At 32.2% G+C, this 25,195-nt stretch overlaps 3 protein-coding genes and 1 pseudogene across 6 annotated transcripts; 2 read left to right on the top strand and 2 right to left on the bottom strand.

The window, feature by feature from the left end:
- The first annotated feature begins 6,756 nt into the window (after window positions 1–6,756).
- LOC140883955 (two-component response regulator ARR17-like) lies at window positions 6,757–10,406 on the top strand. 2 transcript variants are annotated; one of them, XM_073290582.1, is made up of 5 exons: window positions 6,757–7,059; window positions 7,161–7,282; window positions 9,180–9,257; window positions 9,406–9,473; window positions 10,040–10,406. In XM_073290582.1, the coding sequence occupies exons 1-5, from the start codon at window positions 6,921–6,923 to the stop codon at window positions 10,278–10,280; spliced, it is 648 nt and encodes a 215-aa protein (XP_073146683.1). In that variant the 5' UTR covers window positions 6,757–6,920; the 3' UTR covers window positions 10,281–10,406. The 2 variants fall into 2 exon arrangements, with proteins under 2 accessions (XP_073146683.1, XP_073146684.1); XM_073290583.1 differs by lacking the exon at window positions 9,180–9,257.
- A 1,123-nt stretch (window positions 10,407–11,529) lies between these two features.
- Window positions 11,530–15,535, bottom strand: LOC140880004 (probable L-ascorbate peroxidase 6, chloroplastic/mitochondrial). 2 transcript variants are annotated; one of them, XM_073284036.1, is made up of 12 exons: window positions 15,308–15,535; window positions 15,049–15,198; window positions 14,158–14,278; window positions 13,985–14,085; window positions 13,819–13,906; window positions 13,342–13,409; window positions 13,171–13,257; window positions 12,695–12,769; window positions 12,533–12,610; window positions 12,283–12,387; window positions 12,047–12,121; window positions 11,530–11,760 (listed from the first exon to the last, which is right to left on the bottom strand). In XM_073284036.1, the coding sequence occupies exons 1-12, from the start codon at window positions 15,464–15,466 to the stop codon at window positions 11,608–11,610; spliced, it is 1,260 nt and encodes a 419-aa protein (XP_073140137.1). In that variant the 5' UTR covers window positions 15,467–15,535; the 3' UTR covers window positions 11,530–11,607. The 2 variants fall into 2 exon arrangements, with proteins under 2 accessions (XP_073140137.1, XP_073140138.1); XM_073284037.1 differs by having other exon boundaries at window positions 11,530–11,927; window positions 15,308–15,532.
- Window positions 15,536–15,823: 288 nt separating this feature from the next.
- LOC140878338 (aspartic proteinase Asp1-like) lies at window positions 15,824–20,347 on the top strand (annotated as a pseudogene).
- Window positions 20,348–20,522: 175 nt separating this feature from the next.
- Window positions 20,523–24,299, bottom strand: LOC140882731 (proteasome subunit beta type-3-B-like). Of its 2 annotated transcripts, XM_073288903.1 has the most exons (8): window positions 24,158–24,299; window positions 23,851–24,032; window positions 22,657–22,764; window positions 22,398–22,487; window positions 21,913–21,997; window positions 21,101–21,195; window positions 20,935–21,003; window positions 20,523–20,649 (listed from the first exon to the last, which is right to left on the bottom strand). In XM_073288903.1, the coding sequence occupies exons 1-7, from the start codon at window positions 24,161–24,163 to the stop codon at window positions 20,955–20,957; spliced, it is 615 nt and encodes a 204-aa protein (XP_073145004.1). In that variant the 5' UTR covers window positions 24,164–24,299; the 3' UTR covers window positions 20,523–20,649; window positions 20,935–20,954. The 2 variants fall into 2 exon arrangements, with proteins under 2 accessions (XP_073145004.1, XP_073145002.1); XM_073288901.1 differs by lacking the exon at window positions 20,523–20,649 and having other exon boundaries at window positions 20,666–21,003.
- Window positions 24,300–25,195: the final 896 nt, after the last annotated feature.

Genomic DNA, 25,195 nt, shown 5'->3' with positions numbered 1-25,195 from the left:
TGACCTATCGCAATATTTGTTTCCACTTTAGATCTTCATCTTATAACTTAATGAATTTATTTACACGAAACCCAATTAATATATAAGGAAAAAGTTTCTTGTGTCAACTATTTTTTACTATCTTGTAAGGTTTACTTATTATTAAGTTTTTTTAAAAAAAGGAAACGTGAGAATTTCAAATGAAGTGAAATATGATTGATAATGGGATATTATCTATGTAGTTAAAAACAAGAGCAGATCTAGGGAAGGAGCTGGAAAAATCATTGGAGAGGGGGGAAGAACGAATGCTTTAAATGTTACAAAATTATCGATAAATAAATAATCTATTAGTTAAGACAACATCACACATGAAAATATCTAAACATTCAAACACATTGTTGAAATTTCATTTTGATAATATATATATGTATATTGTGTATTTTTCACGTTTAGGGTATATATATTTGTAGTCTTAAAATATTGTTTGATTATTATATAGAGTGAAATTATTTAGCACTCCCTTTTTTTGGCTATTTCATATGAAAAATGTTGGAAACTTATTTATCATGAATTCTTATTGAATAAAAAACAAAAGAATGAGTAAATTTTTCACTCGATTAAATAAAAACCAGGGATTTTCCGCTTTTGTTTTTTCCCCTGAAAAATATAACAGTTTTCTATATTTTCTTGAATGTCTTTTTCTTAAAAAAGTTAGTGGGACACTATAATTAGAATTATTCTGCAAAACATAAGTGTAACCTTGATGATAGAACCCCACGAGCAACATTTTTCTTTGAAAATCACGCTTGATTAATTAATGGAAAAGATAGGTCAATATGAGGATCCTTAAGTTTGATTTTATGGTCCCATTTTTTGTCCCTAAGTCAAAAATCTTTTAAAGCTCTCATAATATCACATATAAATACACATAAAAGTACATGCATGCATGTTAAATTTTCAATAAAATTATTATGAAAAAAAGGCTATAAAATGTGTGTATATATCCATTCTAACACATTGATATCATTCGAATTCGAATGTGCTAGCTATGAACTATAGCATAATACATTAATACAAGCAAAAGTTTCCATATTCGGTATTCTTTTATGAAATATAATTTTTAAAAAGTAAATATTTATAATATACAATTCAATATTTGAAAAGAAGAAGAAAGAAATTTTAGTAAATTGATATATATATATATATATATATATATTGTTTAATAAAAATCGATCCAATCTTTATATATATATATTTTTTCACTTTATTATAAATAATTTGGTAGTCAATCACTTTAAAAAATGAAGATTGATTATCTGAGAAATGTTTCCATTTTCCCTTCAATCAAAAAACTTAAAAAGCGAATCTTCTTTATTTATTTATTTTTTAAAGGTAGGGAAAGAAAAATCTTGATTGAATAAATAACCTTGTTTATTTGAGTTGAGGGTAGTAAATATTTCCTGTCCTTATCTGATGAATTTTAAATTCTCGAGTAGATAATTTTTTTTCCTTTTTGTGTTATAATATACTAAATTTCAAATGTTTTTTGATTCTAAAAAAAATTCAAATGTATTCATTCGTTTAAATAGAGTCTATAACTTCTTAAACAAAAGCTCTTATAAACGTTTCTTATATGTTAATTTTATTTTTTATGTGAAAATTTTACATTTCACTTAAAATTTAAATATAAATTAGGTTGATTCGTCTTAAAAAACCTACTCGATTTTTATCCTTGGGCAAAAACTCTCATCCGTCTCTACTAATTCAATTTATATTTCTATCTTTATCCCATTTAATTTAGGAAAAAATAGTTTTTGGTTCATTAATTTGTTTATTTTTTGTTTTGATCTATTAACTTTTTAAATTTTGGTTTGGTATACTAACTTTTAAATTTCGATTATTTTGGTCTCCACGGATGATGTGGCACGGGAAAATACGGACTATTTCATGCTATCTACAATGACACTACCCCATGATAGATCTAAGGGTGATCATTCATCAATACACGTGGGTTCCACTAAAAAAAAGTAGATCTCATATATTTTGATAGATGTCAATCGTTAGATGTATGTCAAGGCAGTGCCCTTACAGATAGCATCTAACTAGCTGGAAAATACTGATGTGACATCGAAACTACTGACCTGTCAACCTGCTACGTCAGTAATTGGACCAAAATTATCAAAAGATTAAAAATTAGTGTACCAAAAGTTCAAAACTCAACTTTGAAAAGTTAAAACTAAAAAACAAACAAGTTAATGGAAAAAAAAAATCAATTTTCTTTTAATTTAATTATTTTACATAAAATTATTACTATATATATATATATATATATATTTATATATATATTTGAATTAGAATGGTATAGTGAATTGATAAGAGGCATGGGCAGAAAAGCATAAAGAAAAATGGTGATGATGCAGCGGCTCACACGGCGGATTTGGATGCCAGTTCTTTTGTCTTCCTCATGATGGGGTCTAAACGTGGAGGACTCAACACGTGCCAGACAACTAATATTTGTGGCCACCTTCAATAGGAAATCCGACCACCCTTTATGTTATCGTTGTTTCATATCGAATATTAAAACACACTAACAAAATTAAGATGTTTGGAATGGAACACTTATCGGATTCATAACACAACAATTTTTCAACACTCTTGTTTTTATGTAATATTAGTAACAATGATATGAAATACTATAATTGTTTGATAAAATAATATTATGATTTGCTATATAGTTTGTTGGATATGTAGAAGTTTATTATTATTCTCAATTTCTCATTAATTCCAAGTCTCGCTTGACTGTGAGGCAAAGGCGGGAGTTTGAAGGGGACCGCAAAAGATTTGTATATTATGAAAAGGACCCACAGAGATTTTCAAATATTTGCAGGTGGGTCCCTGAACATGTACCTTTATTTATTTCTTGTCTATATCATCATAATAATTACATAACATTTCAAGATTTGATTCTCAACTTCCGTATCCAATCCAATCCTCTATCACGCTATGTCTCTTTGTATGCTCACAAGTATCTCAAGGTTAAATAAATTGTTAGGCTTTTTTCCCTTTTTTAAAAAAAAATATATGATTGTTTTTTATATATATAAATTAACAGAATTTATTAAGTTTTTGTCTGATTAAAAATTTTTTTGAAATCATATTGGGTAATTATTTACATAAGATGCAAAATAAATGTAAAAACATGTGATAAATTTTGTATAAAGAGGTTGATGAAAATGTAATTAACTAAAAATGGGTTTCAAGAAATGAAATAAAAGTGAGAATAATATATAGTTTTCTTTTTTTTCAGATAAGGAATATTATTCTTTTAGAAAATTTGCATAATGTCATCTCATTTTTTTAAAAAAAATACAAATATTGTAATTTTTGGATGTTGAAAATATTCCACAAGTACGAGAATTAGGGTAAATTTCACGATTTTGTCACTTGGATTCATAATGATAAATTGTTCACGGATACATATTGAATTTGTAATAAATGGTATCACCAATTTCAGTTAGTAATTTAATGAAATTTCTTGTCAACTAATTGATGTCTCACTATTCCGGTACAAATCAAATTGAATGCATCGACCCATCGGTTCAACTTCTTGTAATGCATTATCATATCATCATAGCATAGACTGAATTAGGCCGTATCATTCATTTTCCTTTTGCGATGTGACTATATATATACATACAATACACAACAAAATTACATCTTCGTGATTAAAAATATACATATATATATATATACATATATATATATATATATATATATATATATATATTCTGTTTTTATTGTATTCGCTACTTAATCAGTGTAAGAAATGTTAAATAAATTAAATTCAAATTGTATACATAAGAAAGAAGAATATGAATAATACAATTGTGGATGTATGATGCAAAGTGTGAAAGCAATACCCCATCGTAGTGTAGTTTGATGACTTTTAAAAGTCATCTATTTACTAGGACCTCCCAAATCAAACCTCAGATTGTAAACGTCTACACAAATTGGGGCAACAAGATCATGGTACATGGATTTTTACTTGATCAATCCAAGAATCTTGATTCCAAATTGTTGTCTATATTTTTTTGATATCATCTGTTGGTGTTATGTTTCGGGAAAATAGTCAATTTAGTATTATAAGTTGTCATGTTTAATTGTTTTTTTTTATTAAGTCACATCATTAGTATTTTCAGTATCACAACAATATTTTACACTACCACATTGTCCAATAGCGAAGCCAAGATTAAAAAAACTACCCGGGCTAAAATTTTAAATTTCAGAATAATTTTTTTAATCGAGTCACCCGAACTAATATCAAATTAATCCAACATTATATAAAATTTATATACATAAATTATTTTTAAAAAAAAATGGGCCACCCGACATGTGGCTCCACTACTGACATTATCATTCCGATGAAATATGACTAAAAACCAACAAAATACAAAGTCAGAGGACTAAGATAGTACTTGAATTTAGGGTTGGGATACCGTACCAAAATAACGAATTATCGGGATACCGTACCGAATTTTTTTTCGATATACAGACATTTTTTTTTCGGTATAACGAATTTTTTTTCGGTATCTGTACGGTATCAGTATGAATTTTTTTCATATCAAAATTTTGGAATTTCGGTATCGATATCGGTATCAGTATGAATTTTTTTCACGTCGGTATTTTTGGTTACCGAAAATCCACCACTACTTGAATTTGCTTCCAAAAAGTGCTTATAAGTTTGTCCTTAACAAAATTTGAAAATATTGTGAAGGATTCAAAGGAAAAACTCACGAGTACATTTTTGAAACAACCGCAAACGTTACCAAAGGGTTAAGATTCAATTTTGGCTGGTTAATTAGAGGAGGAAATGAAAACTTATATGACTAATTTGACAATTTTCTCAAATTATTTCGATCGAAAACAATTTATTCATACATCCATTGGTATTATACCATTAATTAATGTATGTTTATACTGTACGTTTAATCATAAAATAAGACATTAAATAATTATATTTTTTCATCTAATATATGATTCGAGTTTTAGCATTAACCCTCAGTTTCTATCATATCAGAAATACATCGATTGAAATTCACATCAAATGCAAGTTGAGCATATGAAATGTGAGAGATGGATGTCACGTCATAACCATTCTTTAAAAATCGGATCGGATGTGACCCAATTAATCCATTATATACATATAATTGGAGATGAGAAATTAGAATGAAGATAAATATTATTAATTAAGACATAAATATGCAATTAAATTAAAGTCAAGCCACACATATATATATATATAAATATATTATAGACATGTTTTCTATCACTAACTAGATTTATGATGGTTAAAAAAAAACTAGATCTATGATTTGGCTATACGAAGGTTGGTCGCGTACGCTTAATAAGTATACTAGTTGTGGTGGCACACGCGATGCGTGTATATAAAATAAATAATAAAATTTTGTTATGTTTATAAACATAATAGTAAAATTCATGATACAATATTATCTACGTCCTCCAAAGAGGAAAACAAAAATTGATAGTTTTTAAATTTGAAATGTGACACACCAACGTATCAAAAATATAGTTAAGTAGTGTTTGAGAGGACTTTTAGAAAGTACTTCTTAGCTTTTCATTCACAAAATTTTATAAAATTTCAAAATTTTATGAAGAAAAAGCTCAGAAGTGCTTTCGAGAAGCTCTCATAAACACTACCTTGTTATCATATCTCAAGTTTAATATAGTAGGAAGATATATATAATTACAATTAATCAAAGTCACGAGTAAAATTTGAATACAAAATTAGGAAAGACGTGGGCCCGAAAAAGTGGGATGGCAACATTCATCTATGAATCATGATTTTGTACCAACAACATGTCTGAAGAGAATCTAGTGTGAAAGATCACTCGCGATCAATTCTTTCTTTTCCTTTTTCTTTTTTCACACCCATTTTCGTATATTATTAAAAGTTATACACACACATATGTACATAACCTCAAAAAAAAAAAAAAAAAAACGCACACACGCATATATATTAATTTTCGTTTGAGTCTGAAATAAAGTTAAAAATTCCAAAAACTGAAATAAATTAACGACTAAAACTGAAATTTATATATCCACACGGAAGACTAGATCGAATTGAAAGAAACCAAAACAAAAACAACTCAAAATTGCAATTTTCCACACACATGCATGGATTATTCTATACTACACCTGTAGTACTTCTCTCCCATGATGTGGTCAAATATCAACCATTAGATCGATCATCAAGACATATGTTAATTTTCATAAAAAAAATATGAGTCCCACATGATCTAATGGTATTGAAATAGGGGGAAAAATACTCCCAGTGTAGCATAGACTAACCCCACATGTATAAACACATACATACATACATCAATACATATTCAAAGATACTTCACACAAACATTGACAATGTAAAAACAAAAAAAACAAAAAAACAAAAGAAAACATTATTTGAAACATTAATACAATTATAGAAAAATTATTTTCAGAAGTCTTACGAAAAACCACTTTGGATCCTACACATATAATCATAAATAAGTAACACGTACGTACATAAGAATAATTGGATAATTTTAATTATTTGATGGAAAAAAATAACCAAAAAATAAAAATAAAAACAAAACTTTATTTATATTTGGTGATTGAAGTGACGTACGAGAATAAGTAATAAACTCAATCCATGCATATATATAACATGATGTTCCTCATACCCTCGCTCTTCTTACTACACAACACAATACAATACAATACAACTTCCTCCATATAAATATATATATATAGTACTCCATCAATATTTAATCCATTCACACACTCCAAATCAACACACATGTATATGCATATTATTATAAATTTATTATAACCTAATTAAATCACAACGAAAAAACAAAGAAGATCAAATCCGGTGCAGATTAATGGAGAATTCAGAAGCTGTTCAGCTCAAAAGCAGTACTGACCAAGAAATCAAGCATCGTTTTCATGTATTGGCTGTTGATGACAGTCACATTGATAGAAAGCTTTTGGAGAGGCTCCTCACTGTATCTTCTTACCAAGGTATAATATATATATATAATATATATGACAGATAATAAATAAAGAGCTGATTATTTTCTTGAATTTTCGGTTTCGTTTCGGTTCGGCGACGTTAATTGCAGTGACATGCGTGGAGTCTGGAGATAAGGCTCTGGAGTATCTGGGGTTACTCGGTATTCAAGAGAATGAATATGAAACAACATCATTATCAGGTGCTGCTTCCAACCCAGTATCTCAGCCAGAGGTCAGAATAATACAATCTTCTTTTTTTTTTTTCCTAATATATTTTCGAACCCAAATTTTATAAGAAGTTACATTCTAGTTTGAATATGATCTGGAAAAGTTTTACATACAGCTTGATCTCTTTCTCTTTATATGTGATTAATTATATTATCATATCTAATATCAGATAGAATTTGGAACTAGCTAATATGTTCAAGTTTTGAAACGTATATATATATATTCCTATTTTAGGACAATTTATATATTGAGAATTATATATACATTAGTCATCATCAGTCAAAGGTATAAAAAAAAGGATTAGCTTAATTTAAGGCACAATGTTCGTGGATCGCCTTTTTATGATCTTTTTTGTTATCTCTAAAAAGGAGAGATATATATAAAGATCATGAACAAGATTAACAAATAATTTCACAATTAATAACAAAAAGTTTCAATTACTGCATGCATGTGTGATAATTACAAAGATATATTTGAAAATCAGTGTAGCATATGTATGGAATTGAGGATAAAATTTTGTAAAACAATCTCTTTTCGTCCTTATTAAAATTCGTGAGTCCTCTAGTTGTTGAAGATGTAAAAGACTTCGTTAAAATTATTTGAATTGGCACTGTTTTATTTGTGGACAGGTAAAACTTTAATTTATTTAGATCGCGTTCTATAATTAATTGATTAATTAATTGAAGCAGTGAATTTCGGACAACACATATATGGTACGTATGTACTACATTACAGTAGTCGATCGATCCACATAAAATTCCTACCATCTTTTAAGCTACGGGCGCGCGATCAAGTTTGAGATTTGAAATTGGATTTTTAAAAACAGTATTTTCTATTTTGAGAGTCATGTTGGATTTTTTTTTTTAGGGTTTCTTGTCCTAATTCAAAATTTTATTTGTCTATATTTTGCTATATTGTTGTTAATTGTGACAATTATTAATGTTGCTCGTGTCATGCTTCTTAAAAATTTCAATTTCAGTTTTACATGTCCGTCAATATATATATTTTTTTTTTTGCAATTTTGGTCATTTTCTCGACGCGGTGTTATGTGACGCGGACCGCGTGACGTTATCAACTACAGTTTTATATATCAGCATTCCCATGGAAAAGAAAAGATTAAACTGACAAATTAAAATTTGAAAGATACATTATTAGAACTGAAATTTGACAGCAGGAAGTCGGCCAGAGACAAACAATATGCATTCCCTGAAATGCAATTTTTTCTTAATAAAAATGAACCTGAAATTCAATTACTGGTTCCCACTTCTAATTTCCTCCTCCAACTACTTGAGGAATTGTCGTTGATTTGTGAATAGTAAATTGAGAAGTCAACATATATAGGAGTTTACTTTTAAGTGTTATAATTGAGAATGATGCAATAGAAGGGGGACCTAAGAAAATAGTACTATATATATTTTTAGGTGTCATTATTATATACAGTGATCCGATGACAATATTTTATAAGGTCCCCAGCTTAGCTCCCGCAACCATTGTGTCTTTTATTTCCTCAATGAAATGTTGAGGATCCTATGTTGACTTCTTGCGACAAATCAATGTCAATTCCCAACGCATGCAAGAAGTGTTCATTAATTAATATTGTGCATTTCTCCATCTTGGGATCCATTCATTTCTCCACATATATGAAAGTATAGATCCAAGACTAGGCATGCAACTGGAGTATCCCATGTCTTTCTTAGGATCGAGTAAACCTCGTCCTCTCGTGTTTTTCGAGGATATATGTTCGGGCAAACATCTAGCTAGCTAGTTTGAAAACAAAAAATATACTACTGATTGACAATACATATCCATAATTAATTAACAAGTTATTTACTAAATAAGATCATTTGCACTTTTAATATAGCAGAAGTACTTATATATATGTTGAATTTATATGCGCGCAGGTGTCGAAAATTAACCTAATCATCACAGATTATAATATGCCGGGAATTACTGGTTACGATTTACTGAAACGAGTCAAGGTTAGTACGTACGAAATTGCATCAATGAATTTAATTAATTGTTGGTTTTTGTACATGATTTCTCTTTAAACAGTACGTATGATTTATGAATATCTTAAATGTAATTACTAATTTTGATGAACTATTTTTACTTTTATTTTATTCACAGGATTCTTCTTGGAAAGACATACCAGTTGTTGTTATGTCATCGGAGAACGTCCCCTCAAGAATCAACAAGTAAACTTCATTATATTGAATCATATGACACATTATATTCTATTGACATTAATTTCTTTACAATTACTCCGGGCTGTTCTTTTTAAACCATAGAAAAAGGGGCAAATTTCAATCATTTTAAACCATTTGATATGCACTTATTAATTAGCGGTATGATAGCTAAAAATATCAGTTACTAATTTGGTAATTTAGTTCAAGTGCTGCTTTTTTCCTCTCAAATTAATTACAAACACAACTTAGCGGAAAATTTCATTCTTTCTGTTAATTTGGTTGTTTAATTTAATGGGTAATGCTACATGTACACTGAGGATTGCACGGGTTACACATTGCACTTGAAATTACATGATTATTCTATATGCATTTTTGAAAGATTTTTTCCAAATAAAGTGCAGAGATAATCATGTAATTTCAAATGCAATGTGTAACCCAACGTGTAACCCTCAGTTACATGTAGCATTACCCTTAATTTAATGAGGCAACGAAACTTGAAATTTGAAAATGATATAAAGGTGGAGGCTAATAATATAACGTACGTGTGTGATATATATATTGTCATGTATGTGTAGATGCATGGAAGGCGGAGCAGAAGAGTTCTTGTTGAAACCATTGACATTATCAGATCTAAGCAAACTTCATTCCCATCTTCTCAATTCCATTACTCATCATGACCATCCTCGTGACAAAAACGAACAAGACGAGGACGAGAACGAGGAGGACGTGGTGGTCAACAAAAACAAGAGGAAACTGGCGACATCATCGGAACCCACGGAGAGAAGGCCCAGAGTCAAAGAATTGCATGTTTCTTGATCAGAATATTACACACGTTTTCTGTATCTTAACCACTGGAGGATCCAATATAATTAATATTATGAGGGTGGGTACGTAGGTCACGTCCTCTCAATTAACCCAAAAAAATATTTTTAAAAAAATGAAACTTTATGCGCAATTAATTATTTAAAGATTCAATTAATTCCTTACTATCTCGCCCCCCACCTTACAAACATGATGGTATTATTATCATTAAAGGAGTCGAGCATATAATTATTGAAAGAGTTAAGATGTACGTACTAAGGAATGAAATAGGATTTGGGGTAAAAGATTAATGGAAATATTGGTGATTATTAATTTTGGATTGAAAATGTTGCTGTGATCACGTACGTGAACAAATTTTCATGTGAGGAATATTGAAATATTCCTACGTGTGTTTTTTTTTCCTTTTTCAAAACATAAATCGATAAAAGTAATGTTATTTTTTAAAACAAAATGAGAGTTTTCATCAAGAAGTTAAATTATCTTTTAGGATCGGATACCGAAAGACGTACACCAAAAAAAAGTAAAGATGAAGAAATTGCGTCAAACGAAGAAACCAATAAGAAAAAAAAAAAAGAACATCACATCATCACCGAAAAGAAAAAAACAAATTTTTAATTTGTTTCTTAATAGGAAAACTTGTAGTTATTATCCTTTGATGTACATTAATTGCAAACTAGATAAACCTGAGGCTAACGTCGTGTCATGTAAATCACGTTAGTTAATTAAGTAAACTACACTGATTAAAATCTATACAACAGACTCACCCAAGAAATATATTAGCTCGATTATATGGTTTTTCAACAAAATTGTTCAAAATCATCAAGTTAAGGCAGAAGATATTTATTCATACATGCTTCAGTTCTATCAAATTAGAATATTCAAGTTTTTTTTTCAGTTCCATAACCATTAGCTGAAAATTCCTATTTTTATGAAAAAATTAGCTGCTGTATAGTTATAATAATTCAAGTAGAAGGCACCAAATTTAACACAGACTGATCAGCTGCGGCCTACCCCGCGAAAGTGGGTCAAAAAACTAGGCTCGCAATCAAACAACAAAATCCACGAGACCGAAATAGTCCAATATTGACCACGCAAGGGGAAAAGATGACCCGTGATGATTAGGGATCTGCTCTTTTATTTCCTTATTATTATTATTCTTTTCAGGATAAACTGAGAAGGGCTAGTTTGGTTTGTTAGAAAAATTATTAGAAAAGGGTTTATATGATTATTGTACCCTTTTAAGTTGAGAGTTCTGTGGTCCAAATAATAATAATAATAAAAGAAAAAATGTTGGAACAAATGCTTACGAGACCAAAACCATTCAGTTCATAACCAAAGATGTCACTAATGCCAAAACGGCAACCACAATCATTATATTAAGGAAATAGTTTGATGCGAGAGGCTTATCCGGGCTCCCGCCCACGGCTTCGTACTCGGCTCGGATCTTTTGTTTCATAGCCTCTGATAACTCTCTCTGCAATTCAAATAAGTAAAGGACTCATTGAATTTTATTCTTCTCCTTCGTTAAAAATGTCCAAATTTTTAGATATCGTTGATCACACGATTTGGTAATAGCTTCAATCTCTTGTTATTTTTAAGTAACAGCAAACGAAAAGTAGACACTGGTATTCAATTTTAGTCCTGCACCAGCCATAAAAAGTAACGAATTTAAGAACTTGCATCATCATTCATGTGAAGATTTTCGTGCATGAAAAGGGAAGTAGACAAGAAAGTTCAGAATAAGCTGATCAGAACACTACCTTTCCTGTCGAGTACTTGGCCGCAACAAATTTTTCTGGTTGACCTTGAGGGGGACTATCATCCAAAGGAAAGCCCTGCAAAAGAAGTTGACTTTATAATATAGAGCAAAGGTATTTTTGTAATAAATTCTAACTAATCTCGATGTTGCATAAATTTTTGTACAAAAAAGATGAAAACAAAAGGGCGTAGAAAAAGAATGTTGAAATTTCTGCCGCAAAAATAACTGAGAAAATACCTCAGGTGGCTCAAATTTGGATCCAAGACTGCTAAGCTTAGCATGGGCTTCAGCGTAGTCCTTGAAAAATGCATCTTGATCTTCAGCATATTTCTCTGCATATTCCTGAATATATGTAGGACCACGTGAGTTGAGGAGCAAACGACGAAAGCCTCTCAAGGGAGGATACTGCTGTTTTAAAATGATTTTTATCTACGTAGAAAGGGCATTAACATAAAGAAGCTCTTTATGTGTCATTTTTCCACTATACCTTGAATGAAGGATCTTCAACAAGAACAGCATCCGTAGGTAAAATTAACAGGTCTTCATCTTTCTTTTCTTTGATATCCTATAGATCAATTATACATTAGAATGGAACGGAGTTTTTTCCACCCAACAAATTTATAGGAGGGTGAGAATATTATCACTGCACCTTGAAATAGGAATTATCAAATTTCAGCCACTGCGCGGTCCAGGACTGTCCTCCAGGAGCCCCAGGTCCATCTTTCTGCCATGCAAAGAAACAGATGGTCAGCAGTCCATACATTTACATGAAAAATGACTTATGCCCTTGGTTGCACTTTGTTAGCAAATGCTGAAGCCCGAATACCCAAAACTGGTCTAATTACTGAACATCACAACCCGAATGCCCAAAACTGGTCTAGATAATGTATATCGAAAAAGTAAAGTAACATGGATAATAGATAATCGAGATTTATCTCATCAACATATCAAAACCATTTTCGAATGATCGTGCCTTTACAATTATACAATGATCCACTCAGCTTAATCAATAAGAGCCTTGATGTTCCTCTCAATACTTTTTACTTGTTTTAGTAAGACAACCAGATGAAATGCAGCATGCGATAATAGGCTGATATACTATCAAAATAATGTCCTGCTCAATACCGTGTATTTTGTCTCAGGTTTGCCCCATCCACTACGCTCAGGCCTCGACCTTCCAAGAGTGTGGCCACCAGAGAGTGCAACTATTTCCTGGATAGAGAAGGCCAATCCATAAACACCATGATTCCCTTTAAACTCACGATAATTTCGAAATGAAATAAAATAATAGATTACCTTATCATTGAGTCCCATGCGGTAAAAAACATCACGTAAATGAGTGGCAGGAGAAGGGGGACCAGCATCTGATGAATGAAGACATTTAGTAGCTGATTTGAAAGAAAGTAGGCACGACAAATGCAGTCTAACGTCGATAGTTAAAAGTGCACCACGAAGTTTAAGCATGTGATCTCGGAACTACATTATGGAGTCGCATAAAAGATCTACTTCAACCATGAGGTCACAAAGTTCAAGCATCTTTCAAACAATTTCAGCAATTTTTTCAAATAGATAATTGGATCTCACTCATCAAACCAGGCACAAGTGTTAGTGGTTACCGAAGGGCCAAGTGACCATGTACCTGTGGCCAACAGATTCGATATTATATTATATCTCAACATTCAGATGCCATCCATCATACTCTTCATTCAAGATGCTTTAATAGCAATTATAATGCACCACATAAAAGAGATTTACAGGGGCTACAGTTTTTACCTGGGAGCCTCCCTTCTTCTGGGCATTGTTCAGGTTCCGCAACATCTACTCTTCCATACTTCATGGGAATTTTGGGGCCTCCAGCATCCTTCAATCAAAAGAAGCATCAGCAAAATACTTGCTAAATAAGTTTTCTCATTGCACAAAACCAAAAGAGAGGAACAACCTCAATAGCCGTAGCACTGGCCAACTGAAATAAGTCGGCATAGGTCACACTAGAATACTTCTCCTTGATGGGCTGAAGAAGTTTAAGAGCATTCACAAGCCCTGCATGTCAATAAACTGTCAGGCACAAATTTCATCAACCAGAACGAGTAATTCATAAAATTGAAACATTACCGGCATTTGCTCCATGTTTCAGTTCAATTTCAAATCTTAAACTTCCATTGGCACCACCTCTTTTTGGCCACTCTTCGATATTCTTGTTATACGTACCAGAATCATGCCAAGCCAGTCGAACCTGTCAAGATAGAAATAAGACAACAACTTCCTCTTCATGTATCTCATCATTAGAATTTAAAACTGCACCGTTAACTACACCAGCAGAATTCCAAATATGAAGCATTCCTTCAAATATATCCTGACAGCAATTTGATTAAAAAAATTTACAGCCGAGCAAACTACATTTAATAATTTTGCTCTTCCTGCAACTATGAAAATAAATTATTTAAAGATTTTATTTCAACTCCTTGAAAACAAAAATCATGTTAAAACCTGGCCTTAACTGCAGTTTAAAATGGCAACAGCAATAAAAAAATCAATTAGATTAGTCTGTTAGCCAACAAAACCTAAAATGTCGTAGACAAACATGATACCTAAGGAAGTGGAACATATCTCAGATAGAGATCATACAAATTCGTACAAGTTTGTAAATTTTTCAACAATCCAATCCAATTCTATTACAACACAAAGTTCTCTATTTCTCACATTTTCTCTGCTTCTCGGTATTCTACCTTCTCATTAAGTTCAATTTTATCGAACTTTGTTTAACTTCCCTCGTTTTCCTGATTTAACGATGAATATTTTTTACCCCCTTAAATTGATCCCGAAGTTGGCGATGAAGGTGTTCGTTCGTTCAGTTAACATAGTGATATACCAAAATTAATAAGGTAAAAATGTAAAAGTCAGTTTAAACAAGCCGCATTGAGCATTCAACTATTAATTTTTTTAGAAAAATACTTCCGCACAAATTTTTGAAAAGGTAATGAAAGGTGAACTCGGTAAGTTTACCAAAATAGGATGACAGAACTTAGTCTTCAGGAGCTCCTTAATATCCTCCCGCGCACTTTTCAATTGCTCGGGGTCCGATGCAAAGCATTTCGGGGAAGCAACGGTCGAATACCCAATCCTCCCATTCGATAGTCGCCGCGAAGCTCTCCTCTATCGAAAAAAAAGAAAACAACCACGAGTTCATTTATCATTCATGATCGAAAATCACAAATTTGTATGAATATGAAGCCCTAAATATCAACTCTAGTTTATGGAAAACCTGGGGAAGGAATTGGTGGGAGAGCTGTGGGGAGGATGCGAGAGACTTGAGGTAAAGAGAAGAGGAGTAGGTGAGTTTCGTGGCGGCGGCTGTTGCGGAAGGAATGAGGCGCGTTGCGGCGGCAGCGGCGGCGGCGGTGGCAGCGGAGAGAGAAGTCATGGTTGCTGATTGGGAAAAATGAAGAGTAGTGGTTGGTTGGGTGCTTTATATTGTGGATTTGTGGTTTGAACTGGACCTCTCCGGTTAATTCCTTTGAGTAAATGCCAAAAATACCTAGAAAATTTTTATTTGACCACTCTCATCTTTTTACATTATTATTATTTAATAATTCAACGACAGCTTCGTGTGTTAGATTCTCTTCCCTCCCATAATATTCGGTGATTTTAATATTCTCTATTAACTCTGCATATTAAAAATTATGCAACCATTTTTAAATGCATTAAATAGTTTTTTCGATTATTTTTCTTCATCTGTATGAAAAATAAGACTATATAATCGAGACGGAGAACCCTGTATATGGAATATGATTCGCTTGAGCTAGTTTTTGAGGTTGGAGTTGAGTCTAAGTCCGTCCGTCATCTTTAATATGATATTAGAGCTAATTTCACCATCTTCAAAATTTGGACCACCAGTTTCATTCCTTGACGTGAGGGGTTGGAATATGACAATCCTTGTATATGAAATATTTTAGACACAGATTGATTAACAATCTATCGAAATTAAATATAATTTCATTTTTGTGACTTATGCTATATTTCTTCGGAGAGATGAGATGTTATCTTAAATTATTAATGATGTTGCTTAAAAATACATTAAATGATAGCTATTTATTAATACAAGTTTATTTTTCTATGAACACCACATATACTGTTGGCATATTACTCTAATAATAATATAGTGAAATTAAATCTCCTATTTCTTCTAAATCAAGTAATAATATTCCGAGAAAATTGATCTGTCCATATTTATTTATATAAAAGCCCAACATGTTAATGATAATAATATTTTTTTTGTTTTCGAGCAAAATAATAATTATATATATATATATAGCAATTTGTCTAAGTAAAAAAATTTAATTGTATTTGTGCACCGGCCCAAGAATCAAATAAGGCGACTGTGTTTGATTATTAACTTGGAGCCTCCTAGTTTTCTAGAACATCGGAAACGATTCTTTTCACATTTATACAATCGCAGGTCGACAAATATTTTGCAAAAAGGTTTTCCTTTCTGCACATAGTCCATGAATTGATTTGCATTTCTATTAAATACGCATAATGCTTAAATATCATACAAAATATTCGTGTGAAATATTAAATAAATAGTCATATTAATTAAAAAAAATTCCACGTATTCTTGTCGTTTCGATTTGGAGCATTTCACAATATGGGATGTTGTGCCTTAATTATAGAAAGCAACCAATTGCAAATCTCAAATCCAATATTGCTCCGAAGTAATTTTTGAGTTTTATTAATATGATTTTTTATTAAAAAAAATTAGTAAAACATTTTAGGTTTAAATTTGTTTCCTTTTCTTTTGATTTCCTTCTCATGACTCGTCATTTTTCTTTCTTTTTTTTTTTTCTTCCATCCAATTTTTTATTTTAATTTTGATGCATTCAAAAATTTCTGCATTACATAAATTATCTTGAACTGGGTTCGTTCGATGCTGCCTTTAAAGGCAGTGCCTTGATCCATTCACCAATCGACACATGGCAAGTCTTTAGTTTTCCTTTTTATTTATTTTTTTTGTTTTTTTTAAAAAAATCTTTTTTCCTCCACTCTCTCCATCAAACCCAACCCAACCTTCAACCATGGTAAACAGATCTCCTCACTTAAACCATTTTCATATCTCCTTGACTCCTCGCTTAAACCATTCTCATTTCTCTTGAGTCATTCCTCGTTTAGATCTACTCCACCGTAATCGGCGTTGTCACCCAGATCTCCTTCACCGACTCCGAGTTTGACTCTTCCTTTTCGTCACAGACTCCGGCTACCGTCAGGGTCAAGGTCAAGATCAAGATCCACACCACCGAGGCTTTCGTTGAACCACCGCTGGCTAATCTTAACTTAGGACAATTAACGATTAATAAACAATTAATCGAGTCAATTAAAACATAATCAAATCAAGAGCTAAATTTTTTTAAAAAAAATAAAAATAAAAAATTGGCCCTGCGCTCGATCGGACAAACTCATGCGATCGAGCGCACATAAAAGTTGAAACTTTCTGTTTTTCAATTTCCGGCTGCGCTCAATCGCACGTACTCACACGATCGAGCGAGCTTCAAATTCCAATTCTCTATTTTTGCAAATCACGAGCCGCGCTCGATCGGACGTACTCATGCGATCGAGCGCACGAGTTCTGTTCAGAATTCTGCAGAATCTTTGTTGCTGTCAACTATGCAAACTCAATCCAAAATAATCAAAAACCAACTCAAATCATGGTTTATAAAATCTGTAACATGCATATATACATGTAGTAAGTTCCTAGCATCAAACCATGTGATTATTACATCAACTAGTCGTTCAAAAAGCAATAAACGACACATCTATCGTAATTCTCAAAAGTATACTTCAAACTAAAATATAATATCATGTTTGATGCTTCTAAACCTTCTACAACCCGAATCCTCACATGCTAGACTCTCTCCCCACTGTCAATGATGTCGATAATCAGCTCATGTCCTCTCTGTTGTCATGCACACATACAAAACAAAACAACAGCCGGATAAACTCCGGTGAGAAACAATTCTCAGTATAACCAACATATATAGAAAGCGTTAAATAAATCATATCGACTCTATTTAAAACTCGACTCAGCAAATAGAGTAATCAACGCTTCAATAAGAATTGATTCATATCATTTCATTGCCATCAAGATTCGTAAACGATCTTGACATGGATATCCATCTATCGTAGCCATTCCGGGCTAGAAAATAAGGTTAACCGCAACCTTGGCATTGAATCAATTCAATATGCTATCATATCAACTCAAACTCAAAGATTCACTACCTGAGATGGATCAATAACATCAAAACATATCAAGTATGTGGTTTTTACGGGCCAACTCAAGAATAGACGTTCTTGAGTTTCAAAGTCCCTAACTCATGATGTCGTCATTATACCTTCGTTTAACTCGATTTTGAACTCTTCAAATCTGAAAGATATAATCAAAATACACATATCAAACTTCATTACAATCTATCATATCAAAATCGAGTCGAAAACATCATAAGATCATCGATCAAACTCATTTCAAACCTCAATCAAACTTCTTCGGTACAAAGTCGACGTCTTGATTTGTTGGTCTTCCAAACTCAACTGAAACTGAAGAATAAAAATGCTATAACATTCATATCATCTAGATAACAACTTCAGCTCAAAGATAAACCAACAAAACAGTCTAAAAACTCAATTCGACGGCGTAGCGATTGAAAATCGATAATCGACGTAATCCCGAAATCATTTCTAACTTCACTCCAATCATTCGTACAACATATATCAACTAATATATCATCAAACTCTTCATAATATCAGTTATAAACAATAATCATAAGCTGGAAATCATGCTTGGACACGTTCAATACAAACTCCACAATCCGGTTTCGAGATAGAATCGTATAAACAATGATAAACATACTCAATAACTCAAAACCTGATCTCTGCCCCAAACTGATTTTGAAATTCATATAAAACATCATAAAACTTACACGAGATCGAAGCCCTCGTCGTAAGGACTCCAGAACAATTTACGAAATCGAAATCGGATAACCGGAGCAAAAGTTACAAGGATTTGAATATCCAACTTTCAAAGAAAATGAAGGTCTATGTTCTGACTTCTCTCAATTTTCTGAACATAGCTATAGGCTTACACGTTGAAAGCTGAGTAATAAACTAAAAATCTGATAAGTTCAAGTATAATTGCAGTTTAGCCCCTCAATTCTTCAATATTTGCAATTTGGTCCTCGGCCCTTATTTTAATTCAATTTCAATCCTAAATAATTTAAAAATATTAGAATTTAAATCAAAACTCTAAATATTTTCAAATTAAATATACTCGGATTAAAATCAAATTAAATTCAGATTAATTTTTAATTAATCTCGGGCCTTACAGAGTCCTTGGCCTTGGCCATGGCAAACCATCCATTCTAGCCCAGCTACACGACTATGGTCTACAAAAAACCTTTTTGGTCACTGTTTAAGTGGACAAGGGGGAGGTTTCGTTTTCTTCGGAGGTCCTGGCTTCATCCCTGCTTCAGATATCGTGTGGGCACCGATGTTGCACGAATCGTGAGTCTGTCAATTATCCCTAGCTTCTTGATGCGTTTGATATATACTTATATCCATCAGTACTACTTATATATATTATGCTAATTAATGTTCCACTTGTTGTTTATTCAGAAAATACCACTCTTTGGAATCTGTAGACCTCCAATTTGGTGGCAAAGCTACTGATATTAAGGGCCTCCCAGTAGTTTTTGATACCGGAAGTACCTATACTTACTTCAGTGCTCAATCATATCATACTCTAGTTTCTTTGGTAAGATGAAAAAACCGGCCGATAAATATTATTCAAAACGTAATCATCTGATTGTTCTTGGGGATTACTACTATTCATCATATTGGATTGTTTTCAGATTACAAACGACATAAACAAGAACCACTTGCTCGAGGCAGTGGAGGATACTAGCCTTCCACTCTGCTGGAGAAGTATAGAACGTCCTTTTCGATCCGCTAGTGATCATGCGGCCCGTTACTTCAAGACTTTGGCATTGAAAGTTGGAAATGTTGGGTTTGAGCTGCGTCCCCAAGCATATCTTATCGTGACGGTGAGTGATTTTTCGAATATTTTCTGGTGATGATCAAAAGAGAGAACTAATCTTGAGCTAACTGGTATTGCTTATTCTAGGAACATGGCAATGCGTGCTTGGGTATCTTGAATGGAGAGGAAGTTGGACTAGGAAATCTCAATGTTCTTGGAGGTATGAAATTATTAGGACCGACAGAACTCATGTTGAGGTTTGTGTCCTTAACAAATACATAGATATTGCGCAAGCTTATAGTTTGTTTTCTTACAAAATTGCAATGAGAGACAAAAGATTGGATGGGCAGTGGCAAATTGCAGTAGACTCCCCATTTCTTGACCAAATTAATGTGTTTGTAATTGGTTCGATTATATAATTACCCTGATATTCTTTTGTACATGACAATTGCTAGTTGTCACACTTGCATTTTTCCAATCCTGAATTCAAACCCAAGATGTGTTTTTCGATTATAATCTGAAGTCGCCACGTTGTTGTGATATGTTCAAATGTTTCTTCTATATATGTCTAACGCAAATTCTTTTTTGATAAAACTGGATGTACAAATGGAAGACGAAATCTTCGCTAAAAACTCATCACTTCCTCAAACATGTAATATGTCGTCGACCTCGCGGGGAAAAAAAATCCGAGGTCTGCACTTGTATACAGTTTTGACAAGTGAGGCTACAATACAAATATGATGAATGCAGCAATGTTCATCAAATCTTTGCATTTGAATAACCGGTTAACGTCGAGAAAAACTGCAGCTTTTCTGAGAATTAATCACCATTTCAACAAATTTGCGGCTACTTGAGAAGAGAACAATGTTCTAATTACTTCGCACAAAAACTAATCCATCCTTCCCTTGAGGATTCTCTCTGTAACTTCATCAGGTGTGCTGTTACAAAATAAAATATTTATGCAAATCAAATCCATGTGATAATAAATAAAAACACTAGTTTGCTGACAAATTAGATCAATAAAAGTGCTCTTACACGAGATATGCATGTCCTCCCCAGCCACTCAGACAGTCTCGATCGACTGATGACAGGAGTGCCTGTGAGATGGTCTCGAACAATTCTTCTGCTTCCTGGATACAAAGAGTTATGTTATTAAAATTATTGGCACAAAAACAGAAAAAAGAAACCAAAAATAGAAGGTTGGCTGAAATCTACATATCCATCGATATCTATTTTCACTTTTTACTAACTACATAAATTGAGAGCACTTTGACATGGCATAGCCCAAAGTGACAAATTTTCATAAGCTGAATTTCTGATCCTATCCCTCCATTCCAACAAATTACTTACGTTAGCTGACGGATAAAAATCCAGATGGGAAATTAGAAGGTCACAACAGTGCACATCGGATCTTTAAAGGTAGAAGCAGGAAATATTAGCTAAACAGCATATTGGAGTTTTTAACATTGGAATCAGCTTGTAAGTTTTCTTATGGCTTTTCAGAATGCAAATCATCTTTCTAAAAAGAGAGGCAATACCACCAAAAATGAGTAGAAAAAGTTCGTCTCTCACGGAGGTATACGGAAAAGAATAGTAACGGGTATTCTTCTTTCTAGCCTCTAGGGTTGATTCTGTTAGTTAGACCATCACTATGACATAGTGAACTAAATCAGTGTAAATTACACTTATCACTGGCTTGACAATAAGCCAAGTATTATTGGCAATTTGGATTTATGGGTATGTTTCATTCAGCGGATATTTCTTCCTAAAGCTATCTCAATCATATACTTTTAGTTCATTAAAATCAATTAAGACAAATAGTTTCAACAATCTTTTCTCACACACACCATATCAGGCTTGAACATTGATTCACATGCACCATACAGCGATTCCGAGGCAGTTCCAGCAACAACAAAGTCTTTGGCAAGCTCCCTGCATTTGTCCGTAAAAAGTAAAACATGGCATTTCAAAGCAATCTCATGCAACATGTACAAGTTAAATCTGAAATCAATATTGCCCAGGCCATAAGCTTTGCAACATCATAACTACAGTAGAAGAAGGCTTAACAATTAATTGCACTGACTTTATCTGAGTTAAATACATAAGAATCACGCCACATGTTACAAATCACAAAGACTGATAAGAATTGCTACCGTAAATACCAATTCATACTCACAATAGGAAAAAATGACATTTCAGAACACAAAGGTGAAATTGACACATAGTTAACTTTTTCGCAAAGTTGCGAGAAAAATATGGGTGACTGCATTACGATATCATTGATCAATAAGTTAATAATCAGAAAATAAATACTAAAGGAAGCTTAACATACTTGGCCCCAATAGAATCCATAGTGCAAATGAAGGGCTTGTTGTCATTGCCTAGTCCAGCTATAACAGGCTGGCAAAAGTATGGACCAAACCTAAACAAGAGAGAGAAGAAGAATAATGTGATTATCTCCATATCAGTTCCTTGCAATGAATTCTGAAGTACGATACTCGTCATCCACTGAAGTAATCCACGACAACAATGGGAGGAAGGAGAATCAGTGAGCAAGGGTCAGGGAATATTTGTGGATTGATCTAACTGACCTTTTCTCATAAAGAAGAGCAGATACAAGGCTTGTAAAAGTTTCAGGCCTCATATCTCTTTCTTCCCTCAGCTGATACAACTTGTGTCGAAAAACAAGTTTTTGATACCTTCAGATAAAATCAACCAAAATCACAACTACGAGTCAATACAAAATTCATCTCAGCATAGACCAGGAGCATAAACATAAAAGAGAGTTAATACAGTCAATATATCTAGATTACAATACATAAAGTCATAAACCACTGTTTCTTAAAATAAACGCATCATAATCTATCATCAAGAGCTTACGATAAATATTACAATTATTCCAGAAACAAACAAATCGAACAAAACCCCTAAAACAAATCAATACCCATCCGTGACTATATTTTCAAAAATATCTAAAGCAGCAAATTTAACTATTGAATATCATGTGTCAGCAGTCCAATGTTTTTTATCAGCTCTCAAACACCATTTCATTTCATAGCTTACTTTAAAACAACAAAAGAAAATGTAACACCATCAAATAAACAAACAACATTGACAAATAAAACAAATGTGTTTGGATTTATAAAAAATGGGATTTGGAATTGAAATTGGAATTGGATTTGAAATTGGATTTGGAATTCGTGGAATTGAAATTCCGATTTGGTGTTTGGTAAGAATTTAAAATATACTGGTGTGAATTGATAATATAATTTTTTAGATAAATGATATTTTGTAAAATTTGCAAAGAAAATTTGAAATCTACGATTAAGTTATATAAATATAATTTTTTAAAATTTTATTATAATTTTTAAAACTCAAATTCTATGAAATCCCAAAAAATCCGACCAATTTTATAAGAATTTCATTTAGTTAAATGAAATTCCATGAAATCTCATCAAATACCAATCCCATTTCGAAATCCTATTTTACCGAACACTAAAATGGTATTTGTAATTCCGAATCCCATCAAATCCCATTGAAATCGTGCATTCCAAACACACATCCATCTTGCAGTAACAGTTGAACATCCATAAGTATTTCAGACCCCAAATCCACACACAGTTTTTAAGCCCATTTCAGATATCAAGGTTCATATTTCGTACTAGCTCTATAAAGTGCATGAAACTGGCCTTCGGACAAAATTACCAAACTACCTCTCTACTGAATACAAAACTAATCCGTAATAAAAGAAGGGATATAAATTAATATAAAAGTTAAGAACTTGCAAGGTTTGAGCGTCGGTGGCCAGGCCCGCTAAACCGATAAACAGCTTATCGTGGATTTCGTAAATTTTCTGAAAATCAGTGGCGATAGTCTGCAACTGCACCCCAAGTCGCCGGTCACTTGCTATAGCAAAGCAATTCTTCCCCACCATTGCCACTAACGCACTTCCGTTATACTCGAAGATCTGTAAGAAATGCAAAAAAAGCCAATTAATTCAGCATAATCACGAACAAAAGAACGGCAAGAAGAAGTAAAAATCCAATAAATTGAAAAATGCATGATTACATGTAATCATGTAATTATACTCACCGACATTTATTTCTTTAGACTTTAGATTTTTAGAATAGATTGAAAAGGAAGAACAATGAAAATGGTTTCCACAGTGAAATCGAGGGGGGTTTTCTTGGGAAGGGGGTCCGGGTACCTACAATAAAAATGGATCGGGTCAGCAAAAGCCCGTTCTCTGAAGGGCTTGCAAAGTTATCTTGAAAATATAATTTCAATATATATTAGGTTATGGAATTATTTTTTACTTCAATCGCATACTATATAATCTTATTAACTTGAATTCTCTATTATATTTTCAGATAAATAATTTTATTTTAATTAGTGAGTAAGTAACATTAATGACATAATCATGTTGAGATCAAGAACAAAATTCATATATCAATGGAGTACGTAAAGAATAGGTGTTAAATTCTATAATTCCAATGTCATGTTTAAAAATAATAATAAAGTTATCTTTTTTATGACAAGTTTCTGACTAGAAAATATGTTCTCAGATACTTATTCATAGGGATGGAAATTGAGCGGGTTTGGGCAAACCCGAGACCCGCCCCGTCCCGTTGACCCGGTGAATCCAATTCGGGTTAGACTCACTCGTCAAATTAAATATAATTTAAATTTTATTAAATAAAAAATTAAATAAGTTTAAAATTTAACAAATCATTATTAAATTTATTTTTTTAATTTATATTAATAATATTTAGGACAAAAAAATATTCCTACAAGTTAAAATATATCATTTTTTATTTAATTAATAATTAATAACAAAAGAAAAATCATAATAATATATTTTCATATTAAAAATATCATAATATATTAAAATTATTTAAATTCAAAAATATTATAAACTCAAATTAGAAATAAAATATTGATTATGTAATATAAATAATATAATTATATATTATTAATATATATACATGCATATTTTATATTTATATTAAAATATTTAATATACATATTTTTGGCGGGACAAGTTCGAGGTGGGTCCAGCCAAATCCGAGACCCGTCCCGAACCCGCATGTGGACCCGCTTGGCGGAGTCGAGTTTAGACCCGAGCCATTG

Source organism: Henckelia pumila, chromosome 2 (assembly GCF_033568475.1).
Source record: "Henckelia pumila isolate YLH828 chromosome 2, ASM3356847v2, whole genome shotgun sequence".
Lineage (NCBI taxonomy): Eukaryota > Viridiplantae > Streptophyta > Magnoliopsida > Lamiales > Gesneriaceae > Henckelia > Henckelia pumila.
This window is presented reverse-complemented; position numbering and strand designations above follow the sequence as displayed.